The sequence below is a fragment of the Rhinopithecus roxellana genome, chromosome 20, assembly GCF_007565055.1.
Source record: "Rhinopithecus roxellana isolate Shanxi Qingling chromosome 20, ASM756505v1, whole genome shotgun sequence".
Lineage (NCBI taxonomy): Eukaryota > Metazoa > Chordata > Mammalia > Primates > Cercopithecidae > Rhinopithecus > Rhinopithecus roxellana.
Genome location: NC_044568.1, coordinates 76,003,036 through 76,015,423, shown reverse-complemented (window position 1 = coordinate 76,015,423; position 12,388 = coordinate 76,003,036). Strand labels below are relative to the sequence as shown.

Genomic DNA, 12,388 nt, shown 5'->3' with positions numbered 1-12,388 from the left:
TCTTGACTCACCAAAGTTAGTGCCACTTGAGGGACTGAAGACAAAGTGATTTGGTCACAGTGGAGGTCACAGACCAAATTATTATTCTCATCATCTTTATTATTGGTAGAGTTATGATTTATTTAGTGCCTGCTCTATGGGACACAAGACTGCACATCTTACTACATCGCCCCATGTTGCCCTATGGTCTTTACAAGTATTATTCTCACGATAATTCTGTGAGCCGTATACTTTTACCTCCATTTCATAAGAAGTGGAAATGGAGGTTCTGAGTAAATACATGACATGCCTAGGACCCCACAGTCAGCCTGAATTCGAGTGCAAATAATCTGGCTCTGAAGTCTATATTTTTCATCGCCATGAGGTCATCTCTTAGGCTTCCTCAGTTTTTTTCTTATTGCCTAGAAACTGCCATATTTTTCCTGCCTGAGAGCCACACTGTCTAGCTCAAAATTCACTCATTCACTCACTCGTTCATTCAGTACGTTGGTCAACACACATCTCTTCAGCACTTACCATGTTCCAGAACAGAACCTCTGCTAGAAACTCAGGGACACAATTGTGCACAAGGAAATAAGATCAAATAAAATCCTCCTTGCCAAGGAACTCACGTCCTGTCAGGTGAGACATAAAAGTGACTCACATGCCCTCAACACTAGGTAATAAATGCCTGTCCCTATGGGGTGCTGAGGGGGCACAGAGGAAGGGCACTTGACTGGATGGACAGTGGTGAATATAGAGTAAGGAAAGACTTCTCGGAACAAACGATGCTTAGCCTGTACTAAAGGATGAGAAGAAAGTATTTATTTTTATACTGAAGGATGAGAAGAAAGTATTTATTTTCATACCTATCCTACTGCCAAAAGGATTTAAAGATGCTTGGCACCCAGCTCATAGTAAACAACCAATACACATTTGGTAAATGAAGGATGGATAAAAAAATAACTTTGCACTTGTTTCCCTTTTTTCTTTGGCTGCTGGGAAGCTCAGAGCCAAAGTAGTGGCAGAGGTATAGACCCTGAAACCTTAGACTTCCCCCTTTCCTCTTCCTCTTCCTCCATTCAGCCCCCACCATGGGTCTTGACTTTCATGTCATTCATTCTTTTCTACTTGCTGATTTTATAGATTATATTAATATTTGTCTTTGACTGTTTGGGCTTGGGAGTTCTCTAGAATTGGTCCCAGATCTTATTAAAGAGGAGGCAAGAGAAATACATTCAATGCAGGACTGTTCTCCAGGTGGATCCGTTCGGCTTTGCAATCCAGGGACAGCATCTCCCCCTTCACTTTGGTTATCCCACACATCATGTGGTCTTCATGCCCTGATAATAACAGTGTCCCCTTTAGTTCTCTCAATGCCCAAAGCCCTTTATCCACAGAGTCCCTGCTCCCCCATCCCATCCAAAAAGCTTGCATGATGCAATCAAGGTGCTGGCAAAAACTTTAAACAAAACAAAACCCAAAAAGCTTGCACGAGGCTCCTCCTTGTGGCGACAAATATGTTCTTGTAGAGAACGGGGCGGGCACTCCGGTCAGTGAAGCCAGCCTTGGGAGAAGGATAACTTCTAAATGATCAGCAAGTGCTGTCCCCAAATGCCATGCTAAAGACCACAGTGGCTTTTAGATCTCTTAAGTTCCCATGGCTGTGGAGGCAGAGCCAAGCACAAACCATGCCAGCCATCCCCCAATCCCAAGTACTCCCTAACACCCAGCTCTTGTAATGAATAATTAATGATGTGTGTGAGCATCTGCATTGTGGCTCCCCCCTTGTTAGAAACCAGCTCTGGCCAGGCACAGTGGCTCACACCTGTCATGCCAGCACTTTGGGAGGCCAAGGTAGGAGGATCGCTTGAGCCCAGGAGTTTGAGACCAGTCTGGGTGACATATCAAGACCTCATCTTTACCAAAAATCAAAAAATTAGCCGGGTGTGGTGATGCACACCTGCAATCCCAGCTACTCGGGCAGCTGAGGTGAAAGGTTCCCTTAAGCCCAGGAGGTTGAGGCTGCAGTGAGTCATGGACATGCCATTGTACTCCAGCCTGGGTGACAGAGCAAGACCCTGTCTCAAAAACAAAACAAACAATAACAAACAACAACACGAAAGCACACAGCCTTGCACACGATGAGCCTCAACCACTGTTGCCATGGTCATCATTATCATCAGAAACAGTAGAAGTAATAGTCACAGGGGCAGTGACAGTGTGGATTTTCCCCAGCTCCAGTAGGTGCTCGGGAAGTGTTTGTTGATTGAATGAAGGATGTTAGTAACTCTCCTCTGCCTGGTATCCTCTCTGTCTCTTCTAAGCCATGCATGGGACGTTTGTGATTCTGCTGCCGCTCAGCCTCATCCTGATGGTTTTTGGGGGGATGACAGGGTTTCTGAGCTTCCTCCTCCGAGCCTACCTCCTCCTTCTGCTCACTGGAACTCTCTTCCTCTTTGGAGGTAGGTGCCCACCCTGCCTGGGGCTCTGGCTTGTGGTCTGGGGGTTGGGCAGTGGCTACTGTGTATGAACCCTCAGGAAAGGAGGGGGATCCCAGGACCTCATGGGGTTCATTTTCCCCTTCTGGGATATCAGTTGGAAGAGATGAGTGGTTTCCAGTCCAGAATCACTTCGTCTCTGGTTCCAAGACAGGAGCAGTGCAGAGGGAGCAGCTTCCAAGAATCATTTTTATTATTTCACCAAAGAAGCTGCATATATTACCTTTGCCCGAACTCGTGATGGCTTCAAGCTTTAGGGCTGTGAGCTGGCAAGAGACCATCGCTCCAGCCACCCTCAAGCTCCCCTGCTGATCAGCCATTGTGATAGATACTGCTTTGATTGACTAAAAAACGGGCATGTCCAGGCTCAGAAAGACAAACACCTCATGATCTCCTTTCTATGTAGAATCCAGAAGAGTCAAATTCACAGAAACAGAGAATGGAACAGGCTGGTGGGCCAGGGCGTAGGGGGGAGATGTTGGTCAAAGAACACACAATTTCAGTTCAAAAGGAGGAAGTCCAGTGACCTCTTGGGCATCATAGTCACAGCAGTTAACAGCAGCCTATTGTGTTCCTGAAAATCGCTGAGAGTAGATTTTAGTGTCCACCACACACAAAAGCAATGCTAAGTGTGTGAGGCCGTGCCTGTGTTGAATAGCTTGACTGAGCCATTCCACAGTGTACACATGCATATCAAACCTTTGTGCTGTGCACTGTAAATACATACAATTTTTACTTGTCAAGTAAACAGCAGCACACATAAAAACAAGACGAAAGAAAACAACAGGTGGACAGACATTGGCTAGGTTCGCACCATTGGGTGGTTCAGTGGACCAGAGGTTTTGAAAAATAGGACCTGGCACGTGGCTGGCTGCCTTACGGCTCCCTGTATCCCTGTGTATTTGAAATGTTCCTTAAAAAAAAAAAAAAAAAAAAAGACAGCAGTGATGACATGCTGGAATCCACAGAGGGAAAAAAGCAAAAGGGATGTCTGGAGGTGAAAATATTGCAAAGCTCTCATTTCCTGTAACCACTCACTATTATTATTAATAGTAGCATTCATAGTTCACCCAATGACAAATTCTCAAAACCAGCACTGCCTGGTAGAAGTTTCTGTGATGGTGGAGAAGTTCCCTAATCCGTGCCGAGCATCGGGAGCTGCAAACCAGGCCAGGGCAGTGAGTGCTGATAGGGGACTGAGCTGTTAACTTTATTTAAATTAATTAACTTAAATTTAAATAGCCATGTGTAACTGGCCAGTGGCTATTGTACTGGACCACGTGGCTCAAATCTAATATCTGTGGAAAACCGCCATGGGCCAGGCACCATTCTAGGTGCTGGGGAATTGAAAATGAGCAAAACCAACACGAGCGTCTGCCCTCTGGAGACTCATGGGAGACAGATGTTACTTAAATAATTACACAAACACGCCTGCAATCCCAGCACTTGGGGAGGCTGAGACAGGCGGATCACTTGAGGTCAGGAGTTTGAGACCAGCGTGGCCAATATCATGAAACCCTGTCCCTACTAAAAATACAAAAATTGGCCAGGCGTGGTGGTGGGCACCTGTAGTCCCAGCTACTCAGCAGGCTGAGGCAGGAGAATAGCTTGAACCTGGGAGGCAGAGGTTGCAGCGCAGCAAGCTGAGATTGCAACAAGCTGAGATTGCACTACTGCACCACCGCACTGGGCGATAGAGTGAGACTCTGTCTCAAAAAAAAAAAAAAAAAAAAAAATTACACAAACGAATGCAAAGTTGCAATTGTGACCCGGGCAGTGATGGGCAGCTGTATGGTGCTGTGGAATCACTGCTCAGGCAAGTCCAGGAATCGAAGCCTGAGCTGCAATGTGCAGGGAGGGTAGGAGTTGCTGATGACAGGCAGAGAAGCAGGGGTGAGTGCATCTAGTGGGGAGACCAGCAGGCGCAAAGGTCCTGCGGCAGGAAGGAACGAGGACGCTGGACGTCGGGCAGCATGGCTGGGAAGGGCGAGGAGGTGGAGGGGAGTGCTGGGGCGGGGTGGGGGTTGATCTGCTCTCCCTTTGCCCTCCCTGCAGCCATGGTGACCCTCGCTGGGATCAGCATCTACATAGCATATTCAGCCGCCGCCTTCCAGGAGGCTCTGTGTCTCCTGGAGGAGAAGGCCCTCCTGGACCAGGTGGACATCCACTTCGGCTGGTCCCTGGCCCTGGGTTGGATCAGCTTCATCGCGGAGCTGCTCACGGGGGGGGCCTTCCTGGCAGCAGCCCGCGAGCTCAGCCTAAGACGGAGGCAGGACCAGGCCATATGAGCCTGGGCGCTGGATCATGAAGGGGAGGGAGGGGTTTGGCCCCGGAGCTTCATGGGCCCATCTTCATGGGCTGCAGCCTCCTCTTCCTCAAAGGCCACTCGGGGAGGCCAGGCACCCCCTCGTCCCCCACAAATCCCCGCGGACTAAGCTTGGGGCCTGGCTGTTATCCTAGTGCCTGTGTGCTCATGTCCGTGTGTGTCCGTGTGGCCTGGAGGAGCCTGAGGGAGTGCCAAATCTCTTTACAAGAAATAAAAACGATCCTTTAATCACACACACAGTCTTACAGATTGCAAAGTCCTTGCGCCCCCTCCGACTTCATTTCCTTCTCACCCGTGTCCCTTGGATCAGCTCCTTGGTGGACCTGAGAAAGGGAGAGGGCACCTTACCTCCTGGGCCCTGTAGTGCATTGAGCTCTTTCTGAGGAGCTTTGCCCTGGAGTTCCTTTTGCTCTAAAATAACTCTGGCATGACATTGGCTTTCTGCAGGGTCGGGTTAAATCTGCAATATGAAGCTGCAAGACTCCCAAGAGGCTGGCCAATTGATAGAGTGCTCTTTGAGGCTAATCGTACCTTTTCCATCCTCCCCCAGAAAAATCCAGTCCTCCTTTCATCCTGGTGTTCTGCCCCTGGGAATGGGCTCCACCTCCGGGTCCCCTGGGGCAGCGCTGTTCACATTTAGCGTGCCCGAGTCTCTATGGGCTTGTTGGTACTCATGGGCTGATGCCACCCCCAGGGTGTCTGAGCCAGGAGGACTGGGTGAAGCCCAAGAACTCACATTTCTTTCTTTCTTTTTTTTTTTTTTTTTGTTTTTGAGATGGAGTCTCGCTCTGTCCCCCAGGCTGGAGGGCAGCGGGGCAATCTTGGCTCACTGCAAGCTCCGCCTCCCGGGTTCACGCCATTCTCCTGCCTCAGCCTCCTGGAGTAGCTGGGACTACAGGCACCCGCCACCACGTCCGGCTAATTTTTTGTATTTTTAGTAGAGACGGGGTTTCACCATGTTAGCCAGGATGGTCTCGATTTTTCTGACCTCGTGATCCGCCCACCTCAGCCTCCCAAAGTGTCGGGATTACAGGCGTGAGCCACCGCGCCCAGCAGGAACTCACATTTCTAACTAGCTTCCAGGCGAGGCTGAGGCTTCTGGCCCAGAGCCACACTTTGCATAAGTGCTGAGGTGGGGTGTTAAGTGACAGAGAAGGGTTGTCATCTTGCTGCTCTTAGAATCACCTGAATATCTTCCCAAAATCCTGCTGCTCTGGCTACATCCTTGATCTGATATTCTCTAGGGATAGTGTCTAGCCATCAGTGTTTTTTAAGAGCTTTCCAGGCTATTCTAACCCAAAACCACGGCTGAGATTCTGTTCCTGTAAGATTCCAAGTCATGAGATGTAGGGAAGGGCCCGGGGAGCCTTTGGCTTAGGAAACTCTGGGAGGTGCTGACGGTTTGGGGAATACTGATGTGGATTAAAAGATGACAACACCATTATCAACAATATGACATCATCATCTTCATCATGACATCATCATCACCATAACATCAACATTGTCATCATCATAGCTGACACCCACTGAGTACTTTCTATGCACCTGTGCTATTCTCAATGCCAGTCGGTCAGTCAGTCATTCAACAAACACCTAAAGGAAGGCCAGTACACACCAGCAACTAGGGGGCAGTGACTCCTCCAGACCCAGCCCTTGTTATCTGGGGTGCCACATGGTTGAGGAGAGAGAGGCATATGAAATATGTAGCCTGGGATGAGGACTAGGAGATAAGCAAAGCAGGGTACAGATGAGGAAACTTAGGCACCAGCAGGTTAACATAGCTGGACTAAGGGGATAAGGAGAGAAAGAGATGCAACTGGAAGTAAAATTCAGAACTGCCTGATCCCAAGATGGTCCTCCCTGGAGTTCCAGCAACACCTGCACTTCTTCACTGGCTGGCTGCTCCTGGGTTCAGCACGTTGCTGCGATGTCCCCGCTAACTGGAAAAGCGCAAATGAGTGGCTTACTCACATGGCCCCATGGGGCTAAACGAGCGCTATCGGAAAATCAGTTGCTAGGCTGAGGAAAAGAAACTTTTTGCAAAGTGAGGGCAACCATGCTACCGAAAGGGCGGTCTCTGCTTCCATCTGCTGGTCGTATTATGGAACTGCGCCAGAGGCAAGATTTGATTCCCAAATTCAAAAAACACGTGTTCAGCCCTCCTAGCACCCAAGTGCTGGATTAAATACTGCAGCGCCAGGGTCCTCAGCTGGGGCGATTCTCTCCCCCACCTGACATTTGGTAATGTTTGGAGACAGTTTTGGTTGTTCTTAGTGCGTGTGGGGAGTGGTATTACTGGCATCTCCAGTGGGAAGAGGCCAGGGATGCTTCTCAATGTCCTGTGATGCTCAGAACATCTGGTCCCACATGTCCACCTTGGGACATGCTGAGACACTCTGCTAAGCGAGCAACAATGAACAATAACAAACCAAAACATGTGCACTCCAGGATCTGACAATGTCAAAGAATCTCATTCATTCCCCCATCCATTCATGCTTTCCATAAATGCCTGCCAGATACCTACTATGTGTCAGAGACTGTTCCAGGGCCTGGGGACACATGAATGGGGGTGGCCAAGAAGATCTCCACCCTTCCTAGCTCACATGGGAACAGACGATAAACACATGAACCAATAATCTATCTGAGAGATTCAGACAGTGATTAGTGTTGTGATGAAAACAAAACGGGACGATGAGGCTGGGCGCCATGGCTCACACCTGTGATCCCAGCACTTTGGGAGGCCAAGGCAGGCAGGTCACCTGAGGTCAGGAGTTCGAAACTAGCCTGGCCAACATGGTGAAACTCCGTCTCTACTAAAAATAAAAAAAATAAAAAATAAAAAATAAATTGCCGGATGTGGTAGCACGCGCCTGTAATCCCAGCTACTCGGGAGGCTGAGGCAGGAGAATCACTTGAACCCAGGAAGCGGAGGTTACAGTGAGCCGAGATCACACCACTGCACTCACTCCAGCCTGGGCAACAAAGCAAGACTCTGTCTCAAAAACAAAAAACAAAAAATAAAACAAAACGAAACAAAAGACAGGGTGATGGGATGAAAGGTGTCTGGGAGAAATGCAGCTCCAGAGAGGACAATCAGAAAGGGCCTCTTGGAGGAGGTGGCATTGTACTGAGACCCGCATGAAGAACCTACCTGCAGTTAGTGAAACTGTAGACCAGGCAGGTGACAGCACACGCAGAGACCCTGAGGTGGGAGGAAGCTTCTGTGTTTGAGGGAAACAGAGAGGGTTGAAGGAAAGAAATAGGAGGTGAAGGTAGAGGCGGGAAGGGAGAAGTCAGTGGGCGGTGCCCATGGCCCGTGGTAAGGAGGTGCTGATGATTAAGTGGGGTTGGGATGCTGTTCTGTTCTATTCTGTTCTATCCTGATCCGTTCTGATCTGTTCTATTCTATTCTGATCCATTCTGATCTGCTCTGTTCTATTCTGATCCTTTTTTTTTTTTTTTTTTTTTTTTGAGACTGAGTCTAGCTCTGTCACCCAGGCTGGGGGTGCAGTGGCGCAATCTCGGCTCACTGCAACCTCCACCTCCCAGGTTCAAGTGATTCTCCTGCCTCAGCCCTCCGAGCAGCTGGGACTACAGGTGTGCACCACCATGCACCATGCCTGGCTAATTTTTTGTATTTTTAGTAGAGACGGGGTTTCACCGTGTTAGCCAGGATGGTCTCAATCTCCTGAGCTCATGATCCACCTACCTCGGCCTCCCAAAGTGCTGGGATTACAAACGTGAGCCACCGTGCCCGGCCCGATCCATTCTATTTTGATCTGTCCTGCTCTATTCTAATCCATTTGGATCGGTTCTGTTCTATTCTGATCCATTTTGTTCTGATGTGTTCTGTTCCATCCTGTCTTGTCCTCTCCTCTTCTATTTTTCCATTCCACTTGGACTCTATCTTGAGAGCGATGTGCCTTTAAGACAGTGGTTCTCAAACCTGGCTTTATATTAGCATCACGTGGGGGTCTTATTAAAAAAACAACCAGTTGCTAACACTTGGGCCCTAATGGAGCCAAATGCAGTCAGACACTCGAGGGCAGACCTGGGCACTGTTATTTTTACAAAGTTCCCCAGGTGATTCTGCTGTGCAGGGGAGGTGAGAACCATAGCTGTAAGACTGTTAGGTCTGTTGTGTGAATGGACCGGCCTGCAGGGGTGGGAGTGGATGCAGGAAGTCCAGGGAGGGGCCTCCCAGGGCCAGATGAGAGGAGGGAGAACTCAGAGCAGGTGGAAGTGTGGTCGGATCCAGGTGTGCTGGACTAACCAGGGGGTTAGAGGAGGGGATTTATACTCATGAGAAGGTAAAAAGGAGGAGGAAGAGGGACTAGGGTGCCTGTCCCTTTGCTGGGGAGGCTCAGCCCGGATTTCTCCCTTCAGGTCCAGACCTGGCTGGAACCCCTGGCAAACAACTGGCCGCTCTCTTTCTCTCAGAGAGGGTGGTCTATCTGGCAAAGAAGATCCATTCATTTATTCACTCACTCATTTATTCACTCGTCATCTACCCATCCATTTATTTACTCACTCATTTCTTCACTTATTTACATATTCATGCACACATTCAGTCTTTGCTCATTCATAAATTCACTCGCTTATACCTGTCCCGTGCTTCATTCATTCACTCACTTATTTGTTCATTTATTCATACATTTTCCGATTAATCCATTCACTCTTCCAACCGCGCATCCATCCACCCATCCATCATTATCCATCCATTTGCTAACTCACTCATTCACTTATTCACTCAGTCATTCATTTACTCATTCACTCATTCACTCCCTCACTCATTCACTCACTCATTCTCTCCCTCACTCCCTCACTCACTCATTCACTCACTCATTCTCTCCCTCACTCACTCATTCACTCACTCACTTATTCGCTCAGTCACTCATTCACTCACTCGTTCACTCCCTCACTCTTTCACTCCCTCACTTATTCACTCACCCATTCCATCACTCACTCATTTACTCACTCATTCACCTCTTCACTAATTCACTCCCTCACTCACTCATTCATTCACTCACTCACTCATTCACTCACTCATTCCCTCACTCATTCATTCACTCACTCATTTACTCATTCACTCACTCACTCATTCACTCACTCATTCCCTCACTCATTCATTCACTCACTCACTCATTTACTCATTCCCTCCCTCCCTCCCTCCCTCATTCATTCACTCACTCACTCATTTACTCATTCCCTCCCTCATTCACTCACTCATTCCATCCCTCCCTCCCTCACTCATTCACTCCCTCACTCACTCATTCACTCTTTCATTTCCTTACTCATTCATTCACTCACTCATTCACTCACTCATTTATTCATTCACTCATTCCCTCCTTCCCTCCCTCCCTCACTCAGTCATTTACTCACTCATTCACTCACTCACTCACTCATTTACTTATTCCCTCCCTCATTCACTCACTCATTCCCTCACTCATTCCCTCCCTCCCTCACTCATTCACTCACTCATTCCCTCCTTCTCTCACTCCCTCATTTACTCATTCACTCACTCATTCACTCATTCATTCACTCACTCATTCCGTCACTCATTCATTCACTCGTTTACTCATTCACTCACTCACTCATTCAGTATTCACTCACTCATTCCCTCACTCATTCATTCATTCCCTCACTAATTCCTCCCTCACTCATTCATTCACTCACTCTCTCATTACTAATTCATTTATTCACTCATTCATTTATTCACTTACTCATTCACTCCCTCACTCATCACTTGCTCACTTACTTGTTCATATAGTTATTCATTCATTCACTTGCTCATTCATATGTTCATTGACTCATTCATTCAACGGTGACTTATTTGATGCCTGATGTACCAGTGCTGCTTGAAACACCAAGGATTTAACAGTGAACAAAAGTGACTCAAAACCTACCTTTTGCAGCTGACATTCCAGGGCCTGTGTGTGTGTGTGTATGAGTGCACGGGTATGACACACAGTAAACATGGCTGGTGGAATGTGGGGTATACTTCCTGATAAGAAGTTCTATAAAGCAGATAGGCAGAAGGTAGCAGGGAAGGGTGTGTTGTACAATGAATATAATGTGCTGTCCAGTCTTTTGAGAGACCAGCAACTCTTCCTCCTAATTTGGCCTTGATTAATTAGCTCAATAAGTGTTGCCCAAGCCTGTGCTGTAGGCAAGGGAAGGGGAATCTCCCTAGGGCTGGACAGACAGGGGCAGAGTGTAAACCCAGTGATATGGTTTGTCTGTGTCTCCACCCAAATCTCATGTTGAATTGTAGCTCCCAGAATTCCCACATGTCGTGGGAGGGACCCTGTGGGAGATCATCGAATCATGGGGCAGTTTCCCCATACTGTTCTCATGGTAGCGAGTAAGTCTCATGAAACCTGACGGTTTTTTAAGAGTTTCCCTTTTTGCTTGGCTCTCATTCTCTCTCTCGCCTGTGGCGACATAAGACGTGCCTTTCAACTTCTGCCATGATCGTGAAGCCTTCCCAGCCATGTAGGAGTGTGAGTCCATTCAACCTCTTTTTCTTTCTTTTTTTTTTTTTTTTTTGAGACGGAGTCTCGCTCTGTCGCCCAGGCTGGAGTGCAGTTGCCAGATCTCAGCTCACTGCAAGCTCCGCCCCCCCGGGTTTACGCCATTCTCCTGCCTCAGCCTCCCGAGTAGCTGGGACTACAGGCGCCCGCCACCTCGCCCAGCTACTTTTTTGTATTTTTTAGTAGAGATGGGGTTTCACCGTATTAGCCAGGATGGTCTTGATCTCCTGACCACGTGATCCGCCCGTCTCAGCCTCCCAAAGTGCTGGGATTACAGGCTTGAGCCACCACGCCCGGCCTCAACCTCTTTTTCTTAATAATTTACCCAGTCTCAGGTACCTCTTTACCAGCAGTGTGAGAACAGACTAATACACCCAGCCTCAGTCCCCAATGCTGACTTTGGTCCTTTCTCCTGCAGGTGAACGTTGGGACTGATGGGGGATCCCAGACATAGTGAGGGCGCCCTGGAAACTTGCCAAGCATGTTCTCATGCCCTGACTGGCAGACAGGAACCTGAGGTTCACAGAAGGAGAAGACTTGCTCTGGTAGAGGCTGATAGTGAGAGAAACCGGGATGAGACTCGAACTCCGGCCCCAGAATCTCCCTTTGACATCTCGGGCTGCCTCCCTCCCTTTCTCCCTTCAGAATAAACAACCTGCCTTTTGGAGCCTGCAGGAAGTGCCTCCTCTGTGCACAGCCCCTAGTCGCTGAGGATGGGCCACCCTGGCTTGCAAACCTTTGTTTACATGGTAGAGCACTTTACAGTTTCCAGGGCAAGTTCCAAGGCTCATGTGACCCTTGCCACTGTCCTCCAAGGAGAGAATGCCCACCATTGCTCCCACTAATGGACAAGCCAACAGAAACTCAGGGAGGTCAAGGATGCATCCAAGATCATTGGCCAGGTCAGGAATGGTGGCTCACACCTGTAGTCCCAACAATTTGGAAGGCCAGGCAGGACAGGAGGATCGCGTGAGCCTGGGACTTTGAGACCAGCCTAAGCAACATAGCAAGACCCCATCTCTACAAAAAAAAAAAAAAAAAAAAAAAAA

At 48.5% G+C, this 12,388-nt stretch overlaps 1 protein-coding gene across 5 annotated transcripts in view; it reads left to right on the top strand.

Moving 5' to 3' along the window:
• TMEM114 (transmembrane protein 114) overlaps positions 1-12,388 on the top strand; it is a 62,521-nt gene that overhangs the window by 16,337 nt on the left and 33,796 nt on the right. For 2 of the 5 annotated variants that reach the window (XM_010383648.2, XM_010383645.2), the window contains exons 3-4: positions 2,307-2,444; positions 4,536-5,039. The exons of 2 other annotated variants lie outside the window; for them this stretch is intronic. In XM_010383648.2, coding sequence (XP_010381950.1) covers positions 2,307-2,444; positions 4,536-4,768 — 371 coding nt within the window. In that variant the 3' untranslated portion in view covers positions 4,769-5,039. Of the gene's footprint in view, positions 1-2,306; positions 2,445-4,535; positions 5,040-12,388 lie in introns of those variants that run through there. One more of the 5 variants, XM_010383646.2, reaches the window with a different exon arrangement.